The sequence below is a fragment of the Fulvia fulva genome, chromosome 6, assembly GCF_020509005.1.
Source record: "Fulvia fulva chromosome 6, complete sequence".
Taxonomy (NCBI): Eukaryota; Fungi; Ascomycota; class Dothideomycetes; order Mycosphaerellales; family Mycosphaerellaceae; genus Fulvia; species Fulvia fulva.
The window spans coordinates 418,474-444,942 of record NC_063017.1 but is presented as its reverse complement, the minus strand read 5'-3'; the positions used below and the strand labels follow the sequence as shown (position 1 = coordinate 444,942).

Genomic DNA, 26,469 nt, shown 5'->3' with positions numbered 1-26,469 from the left:
TATATATCGTAAGGTAGTAAGTAGTATAGCGTACGTACTCGACGTAGGTAGAGGTATTTCTCGATTTCGAGGACCTCTAAGTTAGACTTAGACCTTCCTATTACGCTTGCGGCGTAGACGTGCCCACCCTCTCCACCTAACAATGCTTGAAAACACGATTACTACGCGTACTTTGTAGCATAGCTGCGTTGTTTGGGGCATAGTCACGTGCTAGCGACGACAAGGTCGTGTCTACGTCTTTTGTAGCATCCTACTCGTTAGTACGAATAGTACTATATGTTTTCGTCCTTAGGAAAGAGTAGAGTTATATAGCCCTAAAGATACGTCGTAGGATGTTGTTCTTAGGTAAAGTCCGGTCTCGGAGGGTGGGCACGTCTGCGTGGCAAGCACAGTAGATTGTCCCGACCCTTTTGCGGGATTGAATAGTCGAAATTCGTCCCGACCCTTATGCCTCTTCGAATAGAGCTCTCGGCCTGCATACGACTTGTTTGCCTTCTGATCGGGTGTTTCTCGATCTCCTATTAAGCTACGGAGCCACAAGGCTGTAAATTAGTTGTTTCGCAGAAAAAGGTGAGGACCCTCAACAGATCTGCATATTGTAGCGGCTTATGTATGTTCAACTGATTGGGGTTCAGGGTCATCTTGCCAATTAGCCGAAGCGGGTAGTCTTTGTGTGGCCAGACTTTCGTGTCGTCGAAGATGTCGTAGGACACTGTCTCGGCGTCCTTTGGATCCATTACTTGTATGTAGACTGGTTCGGATAAATCATCAGACATGTCTTGAATTCATACACTATGCTCGCTATGCAATAAATTTCTCACGCTCTCACCTTCTGCCAAATCATCCTCCCCATCGTATCCACCCCCGTCTCAATCGTAAACCTCCTCCCCGTGGTGCGACATCGCACCGTCTCTACCTCAAAAAAGACGGCGACAACTTATGGCTCAACACCTTCTCGATGAACTTCCCATGCTTCCTCTCCTTATCATTCGCACTCGTCCACACCCTCTGCTCGGCGGGGACGCGATGCGTGTCATAAGCTGATCGACTCCGACTCCGGGACGTCGAAACCTGACTACTGCCTCGCGACCGCGACTTGGACCGGTCACGCTTGGAGCTGTTGGCGGGCTTGTAGTCTTCTGTGAATGCGATGGAGTCGGATGGCATGTCGCGGGGGCGCATGGTGGTGGTGGGAGAGTCTGGGGATGCTTTGCTGCTGCTGCTGCTGCTGCTGCTGCTGCGGTTGGAGTCGAGAGATGAGGTTTTGCGGGTGCGGCTTTGGGATCTGGAGTTGCTGTTGCTGCGGGAGGTGCCGATTGTTGGGTAGACTTCGTCTGCGAGCCACTGGTTGTTAGAGATGCGGGTGTTTTGGGTGATGGGGTCGGACGAACCGCCGGCGTTGGAGTGGATACTTCTGCGTTCGCTAGGCATTTTCTTGCGTGGAAGTTGAAGTTGATCTTGTTGATTGGAAAAGCAATTGTGGCGGTATTGTGAGGTTGTGGATTTCGGTGTTGGTTTGTCGTTGTCGATCTTGTTCGATGTGGTTGATAATTCTTATTGCTGAGCTCTGAATGTGTCTTATATATTGCATCGTTTAGATGATACTGTCCTACCTTCTCTCCTACACTTACGAATCACTGCCATTGGCATGCTTGGTATCGCCATTGCGTGATGTCCCGTGAGGACACTTGGCAGAGCAACTTACATCATGCGGCACTCTGTAGCGCTGCGAACACGTCCTCAAACTTCAATGACAGAAGCTTGATCCAGCCCTACTGTACGGTACCCACGTCATGCCAATGTGGTCGTATAGAGGAAGTAGGTGAAAGCATCTCAAGCCAAGCCCTCGGCCAGACCCTGCCCAGTCAGATGTACATACATCATGCACATGTGCTCCGCGGGCATCTCCACGTGCGATTTGCGCGGTAGTCAACCTTCCACTGTTGTTCTATAGCAGATACGCTTCGGCTTGTAGTTCGTGGATGCCAAGCTCGTTCAGAGATGCTGTTCCTGGGCTGAGGCCTGATAGCATCCGAGGTCACGGCACCGAAGATGGCCGGATTAGATCTTGATGCTCGGCAGACGTCGTTCAAGGAGTCGGAACCCATGCCAGCTGTCGAAGGGTTCCGTTGAGGCTTTTGCAGTATCGATACAGCTCTGGAAAAGAATACGGCGTATACTGGTCGTTTAGTAATATAACATAGAGGTAAGAGCTGTGTGAAAGAGTGAGAAATGCTTCGGTGTATTTCGGCGACGTTGGTTTGCCGAGAGATGCACATACACTAGCGTCAAGCCACCGTTAGCGAATTGGCATATCTCGGGCTTCATCCTCATGTCTTCGGGAACTTTACATCAACGTGAGACCAAATTCCCCGTGAAGATGCTCGGTCACCGAGAATTTGGCAACCCATTAGCTTCCGCCTCTCAAGGCCCAATAGATGAGTTGGAAGCATGTTGCCCGTGGAATGTATTCCCCGAGATGTAGTCAAGAACTTCGGCGAGTTTGCTGCAAAGAGCATAATGTTATCCTTGCTGTCTTCTGGCTGATGATATGCTGCTATCACACTTGCTAAGATAGGCTCTGAAACACGTCAGTGCTGCATCAGCATGCTTGGAGAATTTGGGCAAGTCGTCTCTTGTGAGCTGTACAGGTGATGCCGGCCATGGTCGTGCGCAAGTGGTATCATTCAGCTCTGGCGAAGGTGGCCCATGTATTATCAACGAGGCGACAGTGACTGTCGAGGCTCGTCGCACAGGTGCCAGTGCATCCTGCGACGATCTTTAAAGTCCACCCCGTCTGCAATAGCTCTTTCACATATAGCCCTTCTTCGACAATCTTAGGCCTCGCAATGTAAAAGACATACTTTCGACAGTATGTCGAAGATCCAGATGATGTATGATCGGTGAGTAGCATTGACCGTGTAGAGAGCAGAACATCAAGGCGCCAAGGGCCGGTGACAGAGTTGTTTGCCGCCGAGCGCTTCGACTCCGACTCCCTATCGAAAGGCAGGCCGTTGCTTTAACCCGCTGGCATGTAGCTGAGTAGCGAGGCCCGATTGATGCAGTCGAGGGCACAGCGCGTCGAGCTGTGTCGGTTTCGGTCCCACGGTATCCGTTCTTTTAGTAGCTCTCCAGAAGTGAAGTCGACAAATACTGTATCGGCGGTAACATACTTTGTCACCAGGCCTTGCGCCATATGACCGGTTCTTGCTTCCGGCTGGCGCCGAGCATCCATGCTCGCGGTGCCTGCCTTCTCCAACTTTATATGTGCTTACCGCTTGTAAATACCACCGCAAAGTCATTTGACGTCGCCAAAATCTTCACCATAAGCAAGAGCGACGCCGTCCAGCTCAACTCAGACAAAATGGCCATCATGACCCCAGCGCATCCGAGCCAAGAACTCACATGCACAAAGACTAGCAACAAGGCACCCTCATCTGCTGTAGCTCAGGTGTTCGCCATACCGGAGTTGCTTGAGCACATTCTCATCCAGCTGGGGCTCGATGCCTACAACAAGGCGCCCGAATTGCAAGAGCCAGCAAAGGAGCTGTTCACCTTGCAGCGCATCAGTCGAACTTTTCAAGCTGTCGTCGCTGAAAGCCCGAGACTTCAGTCGTTGATGTGCCTGTCCGAAGATACAGCGTATCCGCAGTATCGTCATGCAGGATTCACATGGCTGATCATGCGGGTATACAACGTCAGCATCGTCTACGAGGAGCAAGACGGGCCCTGGGGGAAGGTCACTTTGGCAAAAAGCAAGCCGTATCTCGCGACATCATATTGGGTTGACCAACAGTTCGACAGACGTAGGAGGTGGGAGGCCCAACGTTGGAAGCCTTCATGGCATCGGATGATTGCGGCTCCCGTCAAGGTCGAACATCAATGTGTTAGCTTTAGTGTCGAGGAGGCTTGCACCCTGTGGGAGCTCGTTGATCGGTACAGATACGTGTGGTAGGAGAACTTCGCAGAAGCATGTGTATACGTGCCAAGCGTGGAGTTGAGGATGCCGCTCGAATACGATGATTGCTTTTGCGAGGCGTGAGAATCAGCGTGGGCCTCAGCCAGTCGACCGCTGATGAATACGTGGAAGCAGTAACGCGCTGATACGCCGTGTGTTGGCGCGCTTTACTCGAATCCCAAAAGCTGCGCGAGCTCTGCTGCATTTCTTTCTGATCCATGACGGCTGGGCTTCTCTCTGTTACACAAGCTTCGTGCTGCACTACAAGAGCAGGATCCTGGTCGAGGGCATCGCGGAGAAAGGAAGCGCTATTTGCTACCGCGCGCATCCCGGCGACCCCTGGGCTTCGAATCTCGCAACAGCGCCGATGGTCAGCGACTGACCCTCGCCCTCTTCACTCTGGGACGCGTTGACCAGAAGCTCAGGGCCGTGGTCACCAGCTCACCCGCCCTCATCAGGATCTATGTGGCCGACTGGCGCTGCTCTGCGGTATATCATCCCGGTACGACGGTCACGAGTTGAAGATCCTCGAATACAACAACTCATGTCTCCCCATCCAGAGGTCCATAGTCGGGACCGTAACCGCAGCTTGATCGACCCGCGACAGCTTCTCTCGCTCTATGCAAGCATTGATGCACTCCTGTAGCCTCGAGTCCGCCAGCAACGCCTGGCTCTGATAAGGACCAATGACACTAGCCCTCACAGCCGCCGACAGCACTGCCTTGGCGTGATTCAGCAAGAAGAGATATGCAGTATCATGCACCGACAAGGACAACGCAGCACACACCGCACCGAAGAGCGGCGCGAAATGAGCTTGTAGCTGGAGCCCGAAGTCATCTACCACGTTCGACTTCAACTTAATCGCGAAGGACGATACACACTCCCTCGCCTCCCCAGCTGCCGCAGCAGGAATCAACGCCCGCTCCCAAATCTGCAACAACGCCCGTCCCTGGGCTATGCTAGCCCGTCTCGCGACCGTGCAAGGTGTGCTGGCGTCGAAGTCGTTGTCGAGGTCTTCTAGCGTTGATGGATTGTGGAATGCGGATAGGACGTATGGTAGGGCAGTCGAGGCGAGGTTGATTACAGATTGTTCGAGAAAGGTCTCGGCGGCTGCTAGTTTGGTTGCAGCGGAGGATGATCTGTGGGTGTTTGATACGCCTTTGTGGCCGAGGAAAGATTCGAGGCCGGAGGAGAAGGCGAAGGAGCCTAGGGGGAGTGCTGAGTCTGAGAGGAGGAGTAGGGCGTGGAGGGATGGGGAGGCCATGGGGTCTTGATTTGGTAGATATGTCGAAGCTCTTGGCGATCCAGACAGGCTACTTATCATGCTCTAGCTGCGATACATGATCGTATTCATTCTCAATGCCATGGGCTTTCCATTCTGCATCTCTCCGGACAGCACCTCCCAGCCTTCTCCCGAAAGTACAGCAATGCTTTCATGGCCAGCAGCGGAGAAGCAACACAGCCAAAATCGCGATGGTCCGTGCTTTAGATAGCGGTCGTACATTGTGATTGGACGTGACACTGTCCTCCTTATCAACCTGCTTTGGACATCATCCCTTCTTCCTGCAACTCTTCTCCACCTTCATCGCACTCTCATGTGCTCTACGAGCTTACAACGACTTCATCGTCGTTCTGTCGAAGTTGTTGTGAGCATCGAAGTCTCACGCTCGCACCTAAACCATGGCTCGGCGGCAATTACGTACAAGTTTCGAGTTAGCGGTCTCTCACGTGAGCGGGCCTGGCGTACCGAAACTCCCTCGATTCTGACGTCGGCGAGCGAGCATTATTGAGCAGCAGAATCTTTGCAGGATGACAACCATGTCAGGGCAATGCACTGGAGCCATGAAGTCGAGAGCATGGACCGTACGACCCGGGAATGGCAAAGCAGTGTCAGCACAGCTTACGTGACTACTTGCATACCGTAGAACGAGACATGGCGGTCGAAGGGGACACTGCTACCCTTCGGCATACCGCCTCCGAGGAAGTGTCTGAAGCGCAGCTCAGCACGTCACCTGCTCACGAAACGGCAGCATGATGTGAAGCGTAAGTCATGGAGAAACGACGCTACTATTTGCATTCCTTTTGTCACCCGCGTGCTTTACCGCTATGGATCCGCGCTCGCTATAATCACTGCTAAACAACAGCCGCGACTCCGCACTTCGACTTCCACACCGGAGGAGAGCAACTCTCCAGAACTCATCAGACAGCAGCCACCATGGCACTTCCCACCGACCCCAAACCCCTCTACCAAATCCTCGACTTCGACATTGACCGCTACCTCAATCCCTGGATCCCCCACAACCGCCTCAACTACCTCCCCAAGCCCGTCTCGCGCTGGCTCGGACACCGCTCCTCGCCCGCGAAAGAGCCCTACGCAGTGCTGCAATGGCCCGTCACATTCGCAGCGACAGTAGCAGGACTCTGCCTCGTGGGTGGGATCGGCAATTACGCCCCGGGAATCGTAGACTGGCAGCCACCAGTCATAATCGCATCCCTCGGCGCCAGCGCTGTGCTGGACTTCAATACGATCAAGTCACCACTCGCGCAACCGAGGAATTCGATTGTGGGAAACACGCTCGCGGCGATTTGTGGAGTGGCTGTTGCGAAGGGATTTGAACATTACTCCAGCTTCTATGCGCCGTATCCAAACAATATCCAATGGGTCGCAGGCGCTGTGGGTTGCGCGTTGGCATCATTGGTCATGAGTCTGACGAACACGATCCATCCCCCTGGCGGTGCGACAGCTGTTCTGGCCTCGACGCAAACGCAGGTCATCGCGATGGGATGGCGCTATGTCCCGATCGTTCTCCTGGATAGCACGCTCATGGTTATTGTCGCGTTGATCTTCAACAATATCCTGAGGCAGTACCCGGTGTATTGGTGGACGGCGGGCGAGACTGGGCGCAAGCTGAGGCAGCAGAGGAGGGCGCCTAAAGAGGATAAGACAGCGGATGAGAATGCGGCAGAGCAGGGCAAGGCAGGCTCTGATGCTAGCAGGTATGTCCACTCCCAGCCCAAGACCACAAGCTCGTTGACACTAACGCCATTTCAGTGACACCGACCGCACTCTACACAGGGAGCTGACCAATCCCTTGGCAAGCGTTGACTTCGTGGACGGGATTGAGGATATTCACATCCGGCCGTATAAAATCCAGATGCCGCATCACGTCAAGCTGGGGGATGATGAGGTGTTGCTGTTGGAGAAAATTCAGGAGAAGTTGAGGATGCATGGCGAGATTGATCCCAGGAGGACGTCGTAGATACCCCAGGTTGTGTGATGATGTTACGATAGTGCTGTGATAGCGAGGCGTTTGAGCGAATGGGAGTGAGTATCTGTCTTCACACAAGATTGCGTTTCAAGCATCTTGCTTCATGTCATGATCAGAAAAAGCGACAACTCGCTTTTGATCGTGTTGAATTCGCACGCGCTACTGGAGAAACAGTCGCAGTCACATCTACATAAATCCCTCCTTCGTAATCTCATCAATCTCGTTCCCTCGCCCACCTTGATCGCACATCCCGTGCAGGCTCAATCGCTCAAGCAGTCAAACCACCATCACGACTCTGGAGATACTCCTTCCTAAAGCTATTCGCATCCGTCTCCTCCCCCCTCTGCAATGGCGTCCACTTCGGATCCTCCTTAAACAACCTCATCGCCTTCGTATAATTCTGCTCATCAGTCGTGAATCGATGGTAAATCCCCGCGGGCATAATCATCTGCATCACCCCTAATTAGTGTTCCCATCCTCCCTGTCCAACTCCACAGTTGGTGTTGTATAACTCGAACATACCAAATCCCCCTCCTCCAACCGAATCCGGATCCAATCATCCTCCTTCCCCCTCACATCAAAGTACCCGCCTCCCTTCAGGATATACCGTATCTCCTCATCCTCATGCAAATGCTCATGGAAGAAATTCTTGACCTTCTCCTCGTAGCCGGGCAGGAGCTCGGGGCTGATCTCGATCGTGTCGCGGTTCTTGTAAGCGCGGTCGGAGGCGATCTTGTTCACTGCGTCGAGGTTGTTGGGGAGGGAGTGGTGGATGATGCCGAGTTCGGAGAGCTTTTGGGGTGGGACGGGGCGGCCGCTGTCGTGGGGGAGGCGTTGGTCGCCCTAGAAGGGATGGGGGGTTAGGCAGGGGGAAGGCGTGTGAGGGTGTGGTGGGTGTGGTGTGGTATGGTATGGAGGGATTGTGTTTGGTGGAGGGGTAGGCGGACGTACGGGGAGGTTGTCGAACCAGTAGGCCTTCATCTTGAGCGCTGTAGTGGTTGTGAAGGGTCTGTTGTTGGTGATGTTATGTGAGAGACGTTGTAAAGGTCTGAATCGCGCGAGCATCGATGCAGGTGTAGGAAGTGAGTTCGACTTTGTATCGCGGTGACTTTTTGGTAAGTGAGAGCGAGCACTAGACCCTGCAGCCTGTCACGTCATTCGCGATCCTTGTCGCCGATTGAAGCACGTGGTTGGATGCTGGAGTTGATTGATCGGCCAGTGAAGGAAGCAGTTCGTCAGCATAATGTCGAATCGGGGCAATGCTGAGCTGAGATAGTAGAAGCAATTATGGCTGGGAGTGTTTCTATGCTGTACATGGTTTCTTCCATGGAATACCCTCTAGCCCTGCAACGCCACGTTGTGCCCATATCATACAATGCAAGTCTACCGTTCACGCATCAACTATACATCCCTCCCCCTATACATCCAATCCATATAATCCTCCACCCTCTCAATCACCTCCCTCTCCCTCACCAACCCCTTCTCCACCCTCAGCACCTCCTTCCCCTTGTCCATCTCATCCACCTTCCTCCTAATCTCCGCCCCCTTCTCACTCATCCCCTTCAAAAACTGCAGATACCCCTTCAAGCTCTTATCCTCCACACCATCAGAATCATCGTCACTATTATCGAGCGCATGCTTCCGGCGTGCTTTGCAGTCTTCGTAGAGGGCCCATTGGTGTCGGGTGATTTCGTATTCGTTGAGGATGTAGTCGATTTCCCACTTTTGGGTCTTCTTGAGGTCGGTGGGGCGGTCGCCTTCGATGAATTCGCCGTCGACTTTGGATTGGACGATGACGGTGGCGTAGAAGAGGGGTGCCAGGTCTTCGCTGCTGGTGCCGATGCTGTCGAGGAAGGCGCGGTCTGCGGGAGCGTCGGTGGAGTGGACGGTTGGGGTTTGCGTTTCGACTGAGACGTCGTCGTTGTTGGTCTCGCTGGTTGCATCATCGTCGGCTGTGAGTTTGTTTGACGATTTTGCTTCGATTGCGTTGCCAGACTCGGCGTCCAGAGGCTCATTTGAGGAACTCTCCTCAACGGGAGGCTCATCTTTCTTGCCCATAATGTCGCGCTCATAGGCTGCCATCTTTGCCTTCGAGGAGCTCTGAATCGCATCGATGTCTTTCTCTGCCATAGGTTCGGCGAAGACATGCAGCGACGTGGGTACTTCGCCACGCTCAGGTCGAGTCTCGAAGTGGAAGCGCAAGGACTGGTTAGGGAACTTGGCAGTTGCCTTATTGAAGATCTCGTTCATGATACTGAGGCTGGCCTTGAACTCCTGATCACCAAGACAGCTGTCTGTTTGACCATGGAGAGCGCGGTCCATCTCGTGCATGGGAATGTACTGGAAGCCGAACATGCGCTTGACGTTGTGATAGGCGACGAAGATGCCGTTCATGCGTCCCATGCGTGCCTGAAGCATGTACTTGAGCATGGTGGAGCGAGTCATGTCGTAGTACTCCTTCTCGTATGAGCCCCATCTGCCTTGGAGGTTGAACAGTTCATATCCAGTCATGCGCTCGTAGTCCGCCGCCGAGTGGCGAACGGACACTACCGCCCGTGTCTTCAGATCGAAGGTACCATTTCCAGGCAGTCGTGGGTCGTAAGCATCAAGCTGAGAACGCATCAGAAAGTCGCCCATGGTGGTGTACTGGTAGGCTTCAGGCCCAGTTCTCTGTTCCTCGGGTACCTGACGAGGATCGCTCTTGCGGTATCGCTCGTAGTCATCCTTGGGTAGGGTGAGGAGCAGTTCCATAGACTTGCCAAGAAGCATCAGAACATTCCCGCTATCGTACTCTTTATCGGCATCGATAGCGTATGTTCCATTGTTCCATCGCAAGAAGATCGAGCTCGGTGCTCTGTTGATCTCGGTGAATGTCGCTCTGAGGCCTTCTCGACTATTGCCTGAAAACTCTCGGCTGTACATAGATGTGTTTACTGTTCGAAAGTTCGATAGCAAATGGTGAAAATGCGTCAATGAGCTGGTCATACTGGATGTGGACCCAATGTATCTCTTGCCTTCCTTCAAAGCCAATGCCGACAGTGCATCATCTTGCGAAGACGTCTTGTACTCTTTCAAGGCATTGAAGTCGAACTCGGTGACTGGCATAATGTTCTGAAGATATGGATCGAAGTTGTAGACACGGGAGGCTGGATCTTGCAGCTGATAAACGCCAGGATTGAACAAGACACGATCCAAACCGTACTCGAGATATGGTACAGGAGGTTGTGGAATGTCCAGAGGCTTGACGTCGATGCTAGACGGGTCCAGCGTGTTCTGCTCTGTCGCCGCCTGTGGCTCCTCAGATGGTTCTGGATCCTCGGGTGGTGATTCGGGAGGAGCGTTTCCGGATGTTTGCTTCGCGCTGCCATTGCCTTTCATTGCATCAGCGAGTGACTGCCCGGCAGGCATTGGGCTGTCACGAGCCAGCATGGCAGCACTGGCAGAATCCGGCAAGGATCGCTTTGGAATAGCAGGGGGACTCGAGTACTGAATCCGGGGCCTCGAGTACAGGTTGGTCAAGCTCTCGTGTGCTTTAGCTTCCTCAGAAGTCACATCTTCGGATGTAGTAGGCTCCGGCTGATTTGCTGGTTCGGAATCGGGCTGTGACACCGCCTCAACAGCTTTTGGTACCACTTCCTCGACCTCCTGGGTTTTAGACTTGAGAGAGGTCAGCAGGCTGTTCATGTTCATTCCATTCAGCTTGACCTTTGGCTTCGTCTCTTCGTCCTTAGCTCCCAGCATAGCCTTAATCTTACGAGCTGCTAGGTCACCCAGGCTACGCGATGCAGCAACGTCCACGCCGAAAGGCGTCGAGTGCTTCTTCGAACTGGCGTTTGTGTGATCGGACACCTTGTCGGCGCTGCGCAATGAGTCGAAAGAGACTCCCAGAGCACCTTGGCCAGATCCTTCCTTTCGTACACCAAACGGGCTATGCTGCTGCTGCTGTTTCCTCCACCGAGCTACCAGGGTTCGGGGCTGTGACTCTTCCTCCATGATCGGCCCTCCTAGGCCACTCGCAGCTGGGGATGTCTTTGCTTTATACGTGACCGGGCCCTCGATAGATTCGTCATTACTTGTTGCAACCTTGGAATCTTTTCGCGCCTGTGAAGTCTTGCCAGGGGGTACCTCCACCCTGTCCGCGATGGGATGTTTATAGCGTATTCTGCAGGAAGTACCGGCAGCATTGAAAGCCGGAAGTGGCCTTGGCTCTGTGTCGTCTGCTTGTTCTGCTGCATCATTCCCCGTGAGTAGCTCTTTCACCGCCAAATCCTGGGCGTCTTTTGTCCATGACAGTCGCCCATCGTCCTCTGCAGCTTTCTCTTCCTGCACGCCCTTCAACTGCTGCACTAGGCTGTTCATCTTCATCGAGACCGTTGCAGCCGCTGTGCTATTTGGTTCTTCAGCTGCGAAACCTTCGACACCATCTTGGGCTGTTTCTCTGGACGCCCTCCGCTGCTGTCGTTTTGCGTGGTGGGTTTTAGGTGGAGCTGATTTCTGCTGTTTGGTGAACTTGAAACTATCTTCCTTGAGCATCTGTTGGAGCTTCGCGAAGTCTGTAGATGGCCGCGTGCCTGGAGGAGATTCCACCTTCTCTGACAACGACCCCTTGAGCGCAGTGAACGGGTCATCTTGCTGCTTTGCCTCTGCCTTCTTTGACACTTTGGTCTCAGGTTCGGCCTTGGGCGTGGGCGCCGGTTTGCCAAAGTTGTCGCTGATGTCGTTCAAGGTGTCGAACCAGGAATCGCTAATGGCGGATGTGGTCGTGTGATGGACTTCGCTGTTCCATCGCCGCTGCTGTCGATGGGCGCGGACTTTCTGGCGTCGACATGCGAGGCAGACGTAGCCTTGGTTCCTCCATACTGGCGAGTGGGAGATGTTGCCCAGCATTGGGTTGGTGGGCGTGCAATGCGATGCGAAAGTCTGGCTTGCCACTGTCTCCAAGAAGTTCTTGAGATTGAGCGCGTCACTGAAATGGAACCCTGGCGCCAGATCGCCCAACAGCCGGAAAGCTCGCATTCATCTCCACCGAGTCCGAAGCACAACCACCAACAACATCAACACGTCCAATCCTCTGGCAGACCACGACTCCTTCAATACGAACAGAACCATGGGTCGACTACCAAGGACTGACGACTTCCCGTCCAGCATCAAGCTGAACATCGTGCCGCGTAAGTTCTGAATCTATGATCGCAACGACACAATGGCAAGTCACCAGACACCCGTCTCCTAGCATTATCACGCCAATATACTCTCAGCACAACCCACTACGAGCCAACTAGCCACCGAACCGACGATGCCACCGCACCCGCCATACCGTACACCCCATCGTAGACCACACCAACACCAGTAAGTCCCCAAGCTAACCACTCCTTCCTCCAGCACCAGGCACAGACCCACCCACCAACATCCTCCTCCTCCTCCACGGCCTAGGCGACACCCACGACTCCTTCACAACCCTAGCCAAACAGATGTCCCTTCCCGAGACCGTCGGAATTTCCGTCCAAGGACCCTCAGCACTTCTAGACTTAGGCGGCAAGCACTGGGGCGACGACATCATCTTCGACTCCACGACCGGCGGCCTTGATCCTGATGCGGGATTCAAGCAGTCTACGAAATTGCTGAGGGACGTTGTCGAGGATGTGTTGGTTGGCAAGTGTGGGTATGCCACAAGGGAGATTTTGATGTTTGGGTTTGGACAGGGCGGCATGGCAGCGCTAGAACTAGGCGGTACGCCCCCCTCCCCCAAATCCCCATCCACAACCCCCCCACCTCCACATCCACCCCCTCTAACCCCCCCTCCCAGCAACCTTCCACACCACACCTCTCAGCGGCATAATCAGCATCGGCTCCGGCCTCCCCACCACCTCCCCCGCCTCCCCGGACCCCAAAAGCAAAACCCCCATCCTAGTCTGCGGCGGCTCAGACCAAAGCGCCGTAACGAGCACGACCGAAGACAAACTCAAGCGCGTCTTCGAGCACGTGGAGGTGAAGCGATATCGCAAACCTGGCGATGCGATGCCGGCGAATCGCGATGAGATGATGCCGATTATGGAGTTTTTCTCGAGGAGGTTGAGGAGTGGGAAGGGAGTGCCGGAGGGGGCTGTTGAGGTGAAGTGATGGGGTGGGGTGGGATGTGAGGTGGGAGTGTGGCGTTGGGATGGGGATGAGATGGAGTGGTGATTAATGAAAGGGATCCATTCGAATTGCTCTCTCTTACTTTCTCATCTTTTTACAAGGCTCTTTTTCTATCTCCAACTCGCCACAATGCTAATGCCACACACCCACCATCTCTCTTACCCTCACAACCAACAAGAACTAGCCTTTCCAGCTCAGCTCAGCTCAGCTCAGCTCAGCCTCCTGCAAGAATCTACACACTTTGGTACAGTACAAGAATCGAACGTGCCAACATCTCATCTAAGAATCCACACAAAAACGCCCTCTTACCTCGTTCGTCATCATCTTACATCAGACCAGGACCACTATGCCACAGGCCACCTCGCCTTCAACCCCTCAGTCCACCGCCCATAAAGCACATCCGCCAACATCCCCACATGCTCCATCCCAGGCTCCGGCTGCTTCACACCCAGCATCTTCTCCTCCATCCTAGTCCTCTCCTCCATGGCAGCCTTCTCTCTCGCATCACTCAACGCCTGACTAGACCTCATCTTCCTGAGGTGAGGGTTCTGCGGGTTGAGGACGAGCTTGGTGGGACTGGTAGGCTCACGTTTGCTTGCTGAGCGAGACATGCTCGATAAAGAGGATCGGGGGTGCAGAGCTTTCGTTGGGGAGGACTGGGGTGTGAGGTCACGAGGGGAGAGTTCCGATTCGGAGACTAGAGCGCTCTTCTTGTTGGGTGAGAGGCGGAGGGAGGCGAGTTGGGCGTTGGCGACTCGTTGCGGAAGGAGGGCGCTGGCGAGCTTTGGGTCGGATTGGATGCGGTCCATGATGCTCTTAAGCAACAGTAGTTCGCCATCTGGATCGAGTTCGTCGAGGCGTGACCATGCTTCTGCGACGTTGCTCAGTGCTTCACGTTTTGCCCGATCAGCGACCGCTGCATATGACTCCTGGAAAGCTGGGTCGAGGCATTTTGCAAAGGCGCGTCTCCCTAGCACTGCCTCTTTTGTCGCCAGAGGTACTGGTTGCGAGCTATTCTCCGGCTTGGGTGGCTTGTTCTCGGCATCGCTGTCGAAGACACTATCTTGCGGCGATGTTCCGGTCTGATCTGCCGGTGTCGATGGCCTGTTCCCGGAGCTGACTCGCTTGAACTGACGTACTGTTGAAGTGCCATTGCCAAAGGACATGTCGAGACCAAGAGGCTGCTTGGGAAGCGGCGGTACCGGTGGTGCCGCACTGACTTTGCGTGCAGTCGGCGTTGCGCCAGATACATTGCGGCTGACCACTCGTCGAGCAGTTGGTGTTGCTCCAGAGACATTCCTGCTCACCGCCCTGCGTGCTGTAGGCGTAGCACCAGACACTTTGCGCTGGCCACTAACCACACGCTGTGTACTCGGGCCTCTCACCTTCGGTGTTCGGATCGTTGATGCTTCTCTTGTTGGCGTCAGCATTACCGAGCCTGACGACAAAGGCGCAGCGTCCAGATTCATATGCTCCATTGCGGCCGTGGCGTTTTCCACATCAGATCCGTCGCCGGAGGGTATCCTGTCGAGCTTCCGTCTCTTGATGGTGCCGCCCTTGGCCAAGTTTCCGTAGCCGCGTACCGTCGATGAAGGCTTGATTGTGTCGAAGACCCACTCATCCTCATCCGGTGCGTGGTTCATGGACTTCAGAGTCTCCTCGTAGTATCGTGTGTCCTTCTCGTAGTCCACGCCATTCTGTTCGTAGTACTTCGCCTTCAACACTAGCTCTTGCAAGACCTCCGTCTTCCCGGCTCGCTTGATAAAGGCATGCTTCAGCAGATGCTTTGCGCTTGGTCTCTTCTCTGGGTCCTTGTTCAAGCACAATGCCACAAACTCTTTGAACTCCTTGGTGAACCTGCTACCCTCCAACCTCGGTGGCTTTTCCTTTGGAATCAAGAACAGGACCTTCATTGGGTGTACATCGCTTCGCGGCGGCTCGCCCAAGGCCATCTCCATGGCAGTGATACCAAGACTCCAGATGTCTGCGCGGAAATCGTAGCCCGCTTCTTGGATCACTTCGGGTGCCATCCAGAATGGTGTGCCAACGAAAGTCAATCGTTGTGACTTGATGTTGGTCAACTGCGCGGCCACACCAAAGTCGGCGATCTTGACCTGGCCCGACTCGGACAGCAGGATGTTGGCTGCCTTGATATCTCGGTGTATCTTGCCAGTATTGTGCAGATAGTCCAGACCTTTGAGCAGCTCCCTCATAATGATGGCAATGTATCGCTCTTCCATGCCCTTCGGAAACGGCTTCAACAAGTCGAGACATGATCCTCCACCCAAGTACTCCATCACTATCCAGAGCTTGACCCCCTTCACAAACGACGCTCGATATCGGGTGACATATTCGGAGCTGCAGGTAGCAAGCAGCGATATCTCTTGCTGTATCTCGCGGATGTCGTCATCGCTGCCTTCGAGGTCGATGTGTTTGATGGCTACGTGGTCGCCGGTGGGTTTGTGCAGGGCGCGGTATACGGTGCCAAAGGAGCCGCCTGGGAGGATGTGTTAGAAAGAAGGGCGGTGTATGTCTCGCCTTGTGAAAGCTTACTGCCCAGCTCCTCGAGCATCTGATACTCATCCGCCATCTCGGCAGCGCTCGTGAACGAGCTGTAGTACTACGACGGGTTGTTCAATGCCAGTACGACGGGCTGTTCAATGCCAGTGTTGTTGTGGTCAGATAGCAATAGGAGTCGCAACACACTGTCGAGGAGATTTCGAAGTCATGAAGATGGGCAAAGGGGCAGAGATGTGTGCGACATGCGATATGATGTAGCAGACCGCATCACGGACCGCCGTCTCTTGGTGCGTGTGCGTGCGGAAGTGTCTGTGCCTGTGGTGCGGTACGACTAGTAGGCTTTGGCGATCTTGGTCGTGGCCATTGCCACAGCAACCGCGGATCAAGCCGTTTCAGCTTCATCGTGAATCGTAGCGGGCGGTCACAGACTGCTCTTGACTCTACGGACATGATCGTGAGGACAACGAGATGCACATGATCGTAGCATTGAACGCTGGCGTGTACTCGACGACGTGCTAAGCTGCCGAGCTGCCGCAAGCTGACCCTCCACAGCTTCCACCTCGCACGCGACACTCCACTCCACCCCCATATGCAGGGTCTCTGCAAATGTTCCTAGCGTGAAGCGTCCACGTTTGCCTTTCTCCATCAAACACCTTCCGTCTCGCCATGACAACAAGCGAGATGAGAAACACTGCACACTTCAGGGTCACTCTCCCGATGGCTCTGTCGCGGTTCCGCCAACGCCTGGATAACGGTTCTGGATGAGCCTATGTCACTGCCGGACAGTCCTAGTGACATAGCAACAGGATACCGGCTTCATGACCGCGACTGGGCGGACCATGTATATCATGCCATATGTGGAGGACATTTGTCAAGATGCGACGAAGGCCATCACCGAATGGCGCCCGAGGATCATGCACAACTACAGCACCATCTAAGTGGCATCGTAACAACTCCCGGTTGCCATCTCAGCGTCGGACCAGCAGCTAGGTCGCATGACCTGTCTCTACCCGCCTCGACCAGACATCCTCACTCTTTATCTCCGCATGTCAACGTCGGATGGGTGCCATCGATATGCCATGAGCGTGTCGTGGATGGACATACCGGGTTGTATAGCAGATTCTACTGAGCGACGAAACTCGCCACGAGTCTTCAAGAATCTGTCACCCAGCTTTCGCAACGATCCCTTCAACCTTGCACCACAAAACTCCAGTGTTCTTGAGGTCTGGACAGCTCGTTTCCTGACAGTACCGTTCTGGTTTCGAAACTGCATACTGTTATAGACGTCCCCAGGCCGGGCGTCGCGATTCGGGAGGTAGATGACCGTGATGGTCTGACGGCCACAGGGCGATACCACTCGCGGCGTATTGCCTATACCTCACATTCGTACACCATCTCCAGGCAGGTCAAGTACTATTCCAACAAACGCCTATCTCCCCCAAAACGAAAGCTGCAACGGCTATCTCGGCCAAGAACAATGTACTTCTTTGCTCCACACCACGCAGCGGCACGATGCCGGCTTCGGGCGATCGCCACGCAAGAGCAAGCACCTCACTCACCTTTCACTTCTCATTTTGTTTGCTTTTCGTCTCACTTTCGCGACCAGCTTACCTCACACCATGGCCAATGACCAAGATCGGGATTCGATCAAGTCAAAAGCCATGGTTTCCGTTCACTCCAGAAGTTCTGCAGATTCGGAGAGGACACCGCTTCTCCGCAAAGAATCAAACACCCCAGCTGCGGAGCCAAGATGGGGCAATTCAGTAGTGTTGAGGGTATTGTTCACTTCATGCCTTATGTCACTGTCATTTGGCGTGACGCAGGTGCCGTACGTCAAATTTTGTTGTGGCCAATGCTTGCACTGACTTCTGTGTACAGACTTATCTATGTCTTCGGCGTAATGACCTGCGACGAGTATTATAAGACTCATCCCGACCCCGGCCCAGTACCTGGTCGATGTAGAATAACGGACGTCGAAGCAAGCACAGCACGTGCTGTGGCACTTCTTGGAGCTGGAACAACATTCTTTGGCGTAGCAAACCTGTTCTGGACTGGCTGGTGTATCAAGCGATTCGGTATCAAGTCAGCACTTCTCACTTCCTGCCTCTGGCCTGCTGTGCGATTAGCCGTCCAGAATGTCGGGGTTCAGCTTGGAGCTGGCATTGGCATCATCATCATCCAATGCTCGCAAGCGATTACAATCTTCGGCGGGCCTGCAGGCTACCTTCTCGCGCTCAACTCGTATGCCACCGAGATCGTGAAGCCGGAGCAAAGGACTGCCACTCTTGGACGATTACAAGGAGTCGCGTTCTTCGGCAACTCTCTGGGATATCTTGCCGGTGGCCTACTAAGTGACCTCATCAGCACCATTGCGCCGTTCAGAGCAACACTTGTACTGTTCTGCATTTCTACGACCTATGTCTTCTTGTTCCTCCCGCAATTGCCGAACGACATTACGCCCGAACAGTTGAAGAAGACAGCGTCTTTGGGTGCATTCTTCGAGCCACTCAAAATGTTTGTACCGCAGAGGTGGGCACTGAAAGACGGTCGTGTGCAAAGGGAATATGGGATGCTTCTCCTTGGTGCCGGAGCCTTCTTCGCACTCCTCGCAACCGGCTACATCCCCGTGCTGTTGCAAATGTTCGCCACCGACGTCCTCGACTTCGGCACAACTGAGAACGGGTACCTCATCTCCGTCAACTCCCTGGTCCGCGGCTTGTTCCTCACTTTCGCTTTTCCCGCCATCATCCACGGCGGCAGAAATTGGATGGACAACCGAGATGGCAACCGCGCAGAAAAGCTCACCCGGAGATCATCGATAATGTCAGAACCTCCCCTCAATCTGGAAGACTACGAACCAGGCCCAATCGAGGGCGACGCAGACCACGAACCTCTTCACCCACCAGCCCCCAACGAAAAAGAAGAATCCTTCCAATTCGACCTAATCTACACCCGCTACAGCATCCTCGTAGACGGCATCCTCACCGCCCTCGCAACCTTCGCAACCCAAGGCTGGCAACTCTACATCGTAGCCATCATCCTCCCCCTCGCAGCCGGAACGGGATCCGCTGCCAAGGGCACGATCCTGCAAATGTGCTCGCCCTCGCAACGGGCTGACGCGCTGAGTGCGATCAGCTTAGTGGAGATGATGGCGCGATTGGCGACAACGGGGTTGTTTGGGTACGTTTTCTCGGCTTCTGCGGCGATTGGGAGGCCGAGTTTGACGTTTTTGGCGAATGGCGGGTTGGCGGTGGGTGCGTTTGTGGTGTTGATGGTGACGAGGTTTCCGCCGGAGGGGGCGGGGAGGGTTGTTGAAGAGGGAGAGGGAGAGGGAGAGGGAGGGGAGGAAGAGGATGTGGGTTGAGGTTGTGGGGCTGCGTGAAGATTTATAAATATAGCGATGAGAGGCGATGACAGTTGAGTGCACTGATGCAACACTACGAAGAACGAGGTCTGGTCTTATCATTGACAGCCTCTCATGGCATAGAGGCGACCTCCAAGCCAGGCGGTGAGAGGCGAATCATACGCCACGCCACGGGCTCTCTTTGAGATGGGCAAGCGCCGATTATAGAGATCAGCGCGGAGATACACACGACGCTGGTCTCGTCGTCACGAGAGGTGCGTGATCCACAGGGACACCAGGGCAAACTTGAGGGGTATTCAGATCTTTTATGTAGAAGCCCCTCTCGACAGGGACATCGCCTCGCGAATATCGGGCAGTCACCAGTAGCTATGCGATCAATGTGCAATTTGCCATCCCTCATTGCTTTTCTCGCGCCTCGGGTGGGATCTCAGTCCTATACCATCAAAGCTCAATTCTCTCTTGATCCGTCTGCACATCTGACGCGTGGTCTGTACTTCATCTTCCTCTTCGCTGATCAGGTCATGAGGCTGAAGCACTATCCACCAATGCTAGCTTGTAAAACTCATTATCGTACATCGTATCTCCCATAATTTATCCACCATGTAACCCATCAACGACACCCAGCCGGTCAACTACGGATATTGCTGCCTCGAACGATACCCATACTCGATCCTGTCATAGTCGCTCAAGTCTTGGCCATTCGGACGAGCCTTGCAGCGCTCAAGTGGGATCTGCAGATCGTCCTCTTCCTGACTTATCCTCTCCAACTTGAACTGCTCATAAAGTCCACCGTGTATATTCGTGGGGTTCCGAACAGCCGTGACACGATACAGGCCATCATATCGTAGACTTTTGCTAGGAGCATAACGGCTTTGGCCACTGTGTGAGCGTAGTACACGTACGGGCTGCTCGGACGCGAGGGATGCGTGGAGTGCTTTTGTGCCGTTTGTGGGAGTCGGCGTTTGCCGCGGGTTCGTGTTTGCGTGGCTGCCGGAGCCAGAATAGAAGAGGACATCGCCTCTGTCCTGGTCAAGGTCGTCGTATTGACCTGAGACGACGACCAAATATGCTCCCTTATTGGGGTCACCGTGGATTCCGGCCTGGTGTTGGCCGTGGGCACCATGGAATACGGCGCAGAGCTGGGACGATATAGTTAGCATGAGACGCAATGAGGACCTGGCGAGTACTCGCCTGTTTGGGGAACCATCGTCTCACAGTAATGTCGTTGTGGCCGAAGACTTTGGCAGGTCGTTGTTGATCAGCATATTCCGGATTTATGATCAGGACTTTTCTCTCGTCACTTCTCTTGAGGGCTAGGCCATGCAGAATGCCATGTCGACCCCATATCAGGTTGTCAAACGGAGGACGCTTTACGCTTGCCATTGCTTGGTCAATGCCGCTGTCGGCCCTTCGAGAGGCAGAGGCTGTCGCTGTGTTGCTGCGTTTAGGTGACTTGGTGGACTGGATCTCTTCATCGACGCTAGAGGGCTCCCGCTTCACACCCGCAGTCTGCGCTGCTGGTTGCCGCACCGGAGCTACAGACATCCACCGCTCGGACAGAGCTCGAGCGCGCTCCACATGCTTGTTGTGGAAGTGAAAGTTGTTGCCCTCAACGTAGATGAGCTTGAGGCCCTCATTAATCTTGCTGTCCTGACGGGTCCGCTCATTGACTTCACTGTTCTCCAGCAATGTCAGGAGGTCGTCTAACCGGGGCAACAGCTGTCTTGCTTGGTCGCTCTCTGCGGGTGCGCGTCCTATTTTACGTGATTCTTGGGCTAACTTGGTGATGACCTCTTTCAGTTCCTTCTTGAGGTATACGACTCCGTCATTGCCCGGCGGTAACACGGCCGTCATTGTTCTTGGTAGTGATGTGGTGTCGTTAGGCAGTATGGCTAACGCTGATATATGGGAAGGTGTAGTGGGGCTACCTAAGAGATCCGACTCCGCGGGGCAAGCGCGTGCACAAAACAGGCAATAACGAGTTGATATACTTGTTTTAGAAAGTAAGACGAAGGAAAGAAGAAAATTTAAGGGAGGAGCTATTCTTATAGCCTCTAGAAAAAGCTTAAGCTTAGTAATAAGCTATAGCGCTAGATATATTCTTAGTTACTTAGTCTAGAATAGTATAACGTAAAGCACTAGTGAGCTAGGAACACTAGTAAGCTAGGAATTTTGTCTTAGTACGACTAACTCGTATTCTTTATTAATCGTTTTTACTACTATTAAATAGAGAACTAGTAAACTTAATACTCTTATCCGATTCAGAATTGTTCTCTTTGTCTTCCTAGTACGTTCGTACGTTATAGCCAGTCCGACCGTAGTTACTATACCGCTATCTACTTAGCTAGCCCTTATTACCGTACCGGGGAACATTTACCTTAACCTATATATACGGGCTTAGACCCCTACTTACGTAAGCGGGCTTAGCGCTTGTATAAGAACCTCGCGTACCCCGCGCCTCTCTTAGATAGATAATCTATTCGACTTATACCTTATCCGACTACGTACTTATACCTACTTATAATACTTCAAATAGATTATTACTAACGTATAGAGAGATATAAGAAGCTACGATTAGGAGATTATAGAGAAACGCGATAGTATATAAAGAGTACTAAGTATTAGGTGTCGTACTTGACCGAGTTATACTATTACGAGACTATAGTACGAGAGTATAAGGGTATAGTATTAATAAAGTCGATAGCTAAAGAGAGAAGAGAGTCTAAGAACGAGGCCTATACTTAAAGGCCGAGGTGTCGGGCGTCGGCATTGGGCCGAGCTTAGTCATCCGGGTCACGTGATCAGATTCGAATCCTTCACTTACGGAGCGGCCGTAATACTACCCCCCCTTCTAAAACACCTTCGTCTCGAAGCGTATGTCCTTAAATCTCCCTAAGCGTAAATATAAAAGCTTTATTATCCTCTATATCGTTCGTTTCGTCTATTAGCTCTAATAACTTACTAGAAGTAGGTACTAAAACCTTTTTCATATAGCTATCGTTAGTATTAGGCGTATAGTTATCCTTAGCTAGAGCTATAGGGCTATTACCTTTACGTAGAGGCTATACCGTTACGGTTAACTAAGGTACTAGATCTATTACGTTCGCGTCCGGCCTTATATCGACTAAGGTCTTATTTAGAATCTAATCTTCTAGCGGATAAAAGTTAATTGGTATAGACTTAGTTAGGTTATTATACTTAAAGTCTACGACTACCTTCGGTACATCCTTATATACTACGCTCGCGGGCTCCTAGATAGACTTACTATCTAAATAGCCCTTCTATTTCACTAGTATAGTGATGCCTCTACCCTCCGGCTTAGAATCTAGGACGTGTTTAACCTCCTAGGTCTTAAACGTATTACTAGTCTTATTAGTAACCTCGATCGGCGGCGGTCGTACGTTATCTTCTAGATCTACCGGTCGGAGAAGATTTAAATAGAAGGAGTTATATACGCGGATCGTCTCTAGTAGGGCAATACTATACGTATTCTTACCGAGCGCGGTAGTAATTATTACCGGTCTTAACTATTTAATATTAAGCTTCTTGGCTAGGCGTAATGACTTCTAGTCCTTAGTATTAATATAGATACGGTCGCCTAGGCTATATCGCGGTAGTATAGTACGGTATATATTAGCGTTATCTACTTATAGGGCTTAATTGTAACGTAAGTATTCGTATAGGTACGTATAGAAGCCCTTTATCTATTAAGTAAAACGCTCTGCCTTTTCAGCGGATAGGCGTTACTTAGTAGGCATTAGACGCTTAGGGAGGCTATCTCTATTAAAGTTACTAGTACGAGGATTACGACCTCGTTCGGTAAAGAATAGCGATATACCTATTACTTCTATAACGTAGTTATTCTTTACGAATTCCGCTAGCGGAAGCTACTATACCTAATCTCCTTATACGTAGTCGATAAAGATACGGAGGTACTTCTCTATCTCCTTATTCGTGTTCTTAGACTATCTATCGGTCTTAGGATAGAAGGCTATAGATAACTTATAGACTATCCCTACTAGTTTGTAGAAGCGTTACTAAAAAGCTAATAGCTACTAACTACCTCGATCTATAACAATAGACAGAGGGGTACTATATAAGCGGTAGTAGTCCCGGACGAAGACCTCGGCAATATATTCGGCCGTTATCTCCTTTACTAGGATTATATAGTATCCCTTACCCGTACGGTTAGTAATCGTAAGGGCATTAGTATATATCACGCTATTATAATTAGTACTCTTCGGTAGTCCTACTACAAAATCTATAGCAATTTCGTCCTATAGTTTAAACGGGATTAGTAGGGGTTTTAGTAGCCCTAGGTATTACGTCTACTATAAAACAGGTACAAGTTACGTAGTAGTAGAAGACGGCGGATTATACGAAAGACAAAGAAGGACCTAATAGGATAGCGTATATCTATATATAGTATCGCTAGTATTAGTATAGGTATTTTAGGAGGGATAGCTATACTTAGGACTTGACTAGTAAGCCCTAATCACTAATCCCCCTAAGTACCTAATATTGACCCTATGACCTATATATTCTTAACATCTACGAGGGTTTTAACGAGCGGTATTCGTAGTACTTAAAGATCTTATTACGTATATACTACGAAAGGCCGGGCTAGACGAAGTCGCGAGTAATAAGCTCGTAGGTCTTCGTACGACCTAGGTAACTAGTAGAGGGGGTGCTATAATAGACTTAGAAGACCTTAAAGCGTAAACCCGGTACGTCTAGTACGAAGACGTTATAGCCGCCGTATCTGTTCTTAATATAGATAAGGCCGCCTATAGCTACCGCCTCGCTATTATCTATACGGTACTAGCGTAGTAGCGTATAAGGCTCTCCTACGTCTAACTAGCGTAACGCTTACTATAGCTCCGCTTCTCCGTATATAACGCGGATCTTAGTTATAAGTTTATTGTCCTATCGGCCTAGACGGATCTCTATCGGCGAGATATTAAGGAATCGGTACTTAGGTAGTAACGTCTATTCTTAATACTACCTTCGTAGGTCGTTATCGTTTATAGAGACGTCCTATAGCCGCCGTATTAGAGTATTAGGTTTGACATTCGTCTTACTAGGAATATAGACAATCTTAAAGTAGAACTACGATAAGAACTCGGACTAACGTACCTAGCGTTTATTTAGAACCTTAGTACTCGTAAACTATTTAAGGTTCTTATAATTGGAGTATACTAGGATTAGCTTACCGCTTTCGTCGGTAAGGTTTTCGAAGTCGGCCTTATCTCTATTAATGTCTCTAGATATAAGCTCTAGCTTCTATCCCTTAAAGGCTTTTACGATAGCGAGTAGTTCATTATTATAGATGTCGTAGTTATATTCTTACGGCGATATCTTCTTAGACATAAAAGCTACTAGGCGCTATATACTATCTTCTCCTCGCTACGACATTACTATAGTAGTAACAAAGTCCGACGTATCCGTTTCGAGCTTTATTTCTCGCCTAGGTACGAAATGTACGAGTATAATATCGTCCTTAGTAAACGCTTATTTTATACGTTCGAAAGCGTCCTAATATTCGTTACCCTATACCTATAGTACGTCTTTCTTAGTAAGCTATATTATTAGGTAGGCGATACCTAAGTAGTTATAAATAAACCGCCTATAGAAGTTATAAAAGCTAAGGACGGATAGGATATCTATTAGGTTACGAGGGGTCTCCTATTCTTAGATTACGGCGATCTTGTCCTTATCTATCTTAATACCGTCCGCGCCTATAATTAAGCTAGGGTACTTCGTCTCTTAGAAGTGAAACTCGTACTTATTAATGTCGAGTTGAAGTCCTACCTCCTATAGCTTCGCTATAACTTTCTCGACGTAAACGATATACTCCTCTAGGGTGTCGCTAAATATAAGTACGTTATCGAGGTACGCGGAGGTAAAATCGTCTAGGTACTCTCAGAGCGCGTTATTAATATATAACTAGAAGGTACCGGGTATATTATAGAGACTAAAGGGCATTACTAGACATTCGAATTGACCGTAGCGCGTAGTAAATACCGTTTTCTACTCGTCCCCTTCCGCGATACGTAAGCGATTAAAGGCAGCGATTATATCGAGCTTAGTAAAGTACTTCTTACTACTAATCCGGTTAAGGGTTTTTTAAATAAGTAGGATAGGGTACCTCGATTTTATAGTAATAGCGTTTAGGGCGCGGTAGTCGATATAGACGCGTAGTCTACTACCTAGTTTACGTACGATAATTACCGGTAATACTATAGGGAAGTTACTTCGTTAGATATTACCTTTCTAAAGTTAGTTATCTACCTAAGCTTTTACTACTTCTAACTCTCTATTCGAAATCGGATAGGGCCGCTTAAACGGTAGCCGAGTATCCTTCTTTAGCTTAATCTTATAATCTAGGCTAGGGCAATAAGGTAGTAGCTTGTCTAACTCTAACTTCGAGAATAGAGCTTACCGATAATAGTATATAGCCGGTAGCTTACCGAGTACGTCGGGGTCCTTCTGCTTCCGGTATAGCTTTTCTATAAATACGTTATTATTAGCTAGGTTTATCGCGTAGGCCTCTACCTAGTACTCCTATCGATAACGGAGCGTTCTATAGTAGCTGTCTTTAATATATATAGCGTACGCGAATATAGCGTTACCGCCTATAACCTTTTATACTATTATAGCGTAAAGCCCTAACGCTTATACTATAACTAGATCGGCCGCGCTCTTAGCCGTATATACTTCGCGTAGGTTAATCTATATAGTATATACTTCCGTAAAGGATACTAAAGTTATACACTATATTATGTCTTGAGTTAAGGCTTATCGATCTCTACGCCAAAACAAGACACATTCGAAAGCTCTTATTAAGGCCATTCTAACGATATACAAAGCAGGCCACTACCCCTAGGACTAAGGGAGTTCTACCTCATTTAATCTAGATAGCTTGAAGCTCTCTTCACCCTATTTCTTTAGCTCTAAACGTCGCGGAGGTGCCTAGCTACATTAGGCAACTCCTAGGTAATAGTAGCCTAGGCTACGGTACTAACGGCGCCTACGGCCCTATAGGCGAAGCCCCCCTAAGACAACTAGTAGCAACTTATAGAGGACGTAAAAAGTATAGAAACTAACGATTAGCTCCCTTACCGGTCTCTATAGGTAATGATCACTTAGCTACGTACGGCGCTTGTACTGTCGTATTACCGAGGGTAATAAGAAATAAGGACGACGTCCTAGGCGATTAGTAA

The 26,469-nt window shown here is 51.2% G+C and overlaps 10 protein-coding genes across 10 annotated transcripts; 4 read left to right on the top strand and 6 right to left on the bottom strand.

The window, feature by feature from the left end:
• Nucleotides 1-912: 912 nt before the first annotated feature.
• CLAFUR5_06734 (uncharacterized protein) lies at nt 913-1,431 on the bottom strand (the record flags this gene model as incomplete). Its single annotated transcript, XM_047905882.1, has 1 exon — nt 913-1,431. One exon carries the CDS (start codon nt 1,429-1,431, stop codon nt 913-915), a length of 519 nt encoding a protein of 172 aa, XP_047763653.1.
• Nucleotides 1,432-3,364: 1,933 nt separating this feature from the next.
• Nucleotides 3,365-3,955, top strand: CLAFUR5_06733 (uncharacterized protein; the record flags this gene model as incomplete). Its single annotated transcript, XM_047905881.1, has 1 exon — nt 3,365-3,955. The coding sequence occupies one exon, from the start codon at nt 3,365-3,367 to the stop codon at nt 3,953-3,955; it is 591 nt and encodes a 196-aa protein (XP_047763656.1).
• A 514-nt stretch (nt 3,956-4,469) lies between these two features.
• On the bottom strand, nt 4,470-5,282 carry CLAFUR5_06732 (uncharacterized protein; the record flags this gene model as incomplete). The annotated part of the gene is made up of 1 exon (XM_047905880.1): nt 4,470-5,282. One exon carries the CDS (start codon nt 5,280-5,282, stop codon nt 4,470-4,472), a length of 813 nt encoding a protein of 270 aa, XP_047763655.1.
• Nucleotides 5,283-6,173: 891 nt separating this feature from the next.
• Nucleotides 6,174-7,218, top strand: CLAFUR5_06731 (Transmembrane protein; the record flags this gene model as incomplete). Its single annotated transcript, XM_047905879.1, has 2 exons — nt 6,174-6,955; nt 7,011-7,218. 2 exons carry the CDS (start codon nt 6,174-6,176, stop codon nt 7,216-7,218), a joined length of 990 nt encoding a protein of 329 aa, XP_047763658.1.
• Nucleotides 7,219-7,495: 277 nt separating this feature from the next.
• Nucleotides 7,496-8,292, bottom strand: CLAFUR5_06730 (1,2-dihydroxy-3-keto-5-methylthiopentene dioxygenase; the record flags this gene model as incomplete). The annotated part of the gene is made up of 3 exons (XM_047905878.1): nt 7,496-7,675; nt 7,750-8,070; nt 8,179-8,292. 3 exons carry the CDS (start codon nt 8,290-8,292, stop codon nt 7,496-7,498), a joined length of 615 nt encoding a protein of 204 aa, XP_047763657.1.
• A 336-nt stretch (nt 8,293-8,628) lies between these two features.
• On the bottom strand, nt 8,629-12,243 carry CLAFUR5_06729 (mRNA degradation protein, mitochondrial; the record flags this gene model as incomplete). The annotated part of the gene is made up of 1 exon (XM_047905877.1): nt 8,629-12,243. One exon carries the CDS (start codon nt 12,241-12,243, stop codon nt 8,629-8,631), a length of 3,615 nt encoding a protein of 1,204 aa, XP_047763107.1.
• A 91-nt stretch (nt 12,244-12,334) lies between these two features.
• Nucleotides 12,335-13,344, top strand: CLAFUR5_06728 (uncharacterized protein; the record flags this gene model as incomplete). The annotated part of the gene is made up of 3 exons (XM_047905876.1): nt 12,335-12,395; nt 12,607-12,954; nt 13,031-13,344. The coding sequence occupies 3 exons, from the start codon at nt 12,335-12,337 to the stop codon at nt 13,342-13,344; spliced, it is 723 nt and encodes a 240-aa protein (XP_047763682.1).
• Nucleotides 13,345-13,706: 362 nt separating this feature from the next.
• Nucleotides 13,707-15,952, bottom strand: CLAFUR5_06727 (Serine/threonine-protein kinase svkA; the record flags this gene model as incomplete). Its single annotated transcript, XM_047905875.1, has 2 exons — nt 13,707-15,859; nt 15,916-15,952. 2 exons carry the CDS (start codon nt 15,950-15,952, stop codon nt 13,707-13,709), a joined length of 2,190 nt encoding a protein of 729 aa, XP_047763102.1.
• A 1,549-nt stretch (nt 15,953-17,501) lies between these two features.
• On the top strand, nt 17,502-19,246 carry CLAFUR5_06726 (uncharacterized protein; the record flags this gene model as incomplete). Its single annotated transcript, XM_047905874.1, has 2 exons — nt 17,502-17,710; nt 17,761-19,246. 2 exons carry the CDS (start codon nt 17,502-17,504, stop codon nt 19,244-19,246), a joined length of 1,695 nt encoding a protein of 564 aa, XP_047763103.1.
• A 632-nt stretch (nt 19,247-19,878) lies between these two features.
• On the bottom strand, nt 19,879-21,100 carry CLAFUR5_06725 (E3 ubiquitin-protein ligase ORTHRUS 1; the record flags this gene model as incomplete). Its single annotated transcript, XM_047905873.1, has 2 exons — nt 19,879-20,385; nt 20,438-21,100. The coding sequence occupies 2 exons, from the start codon at nt 21,098-21,100 to the stop codon at nt 19,879-19,881; spliced, it is 1,170 nt and encodes a 389-aa protein (XP_047763101.1).
• Between the last annotated feature and the right edge of the window lie 5,369 nt (nt 21,101-26,469).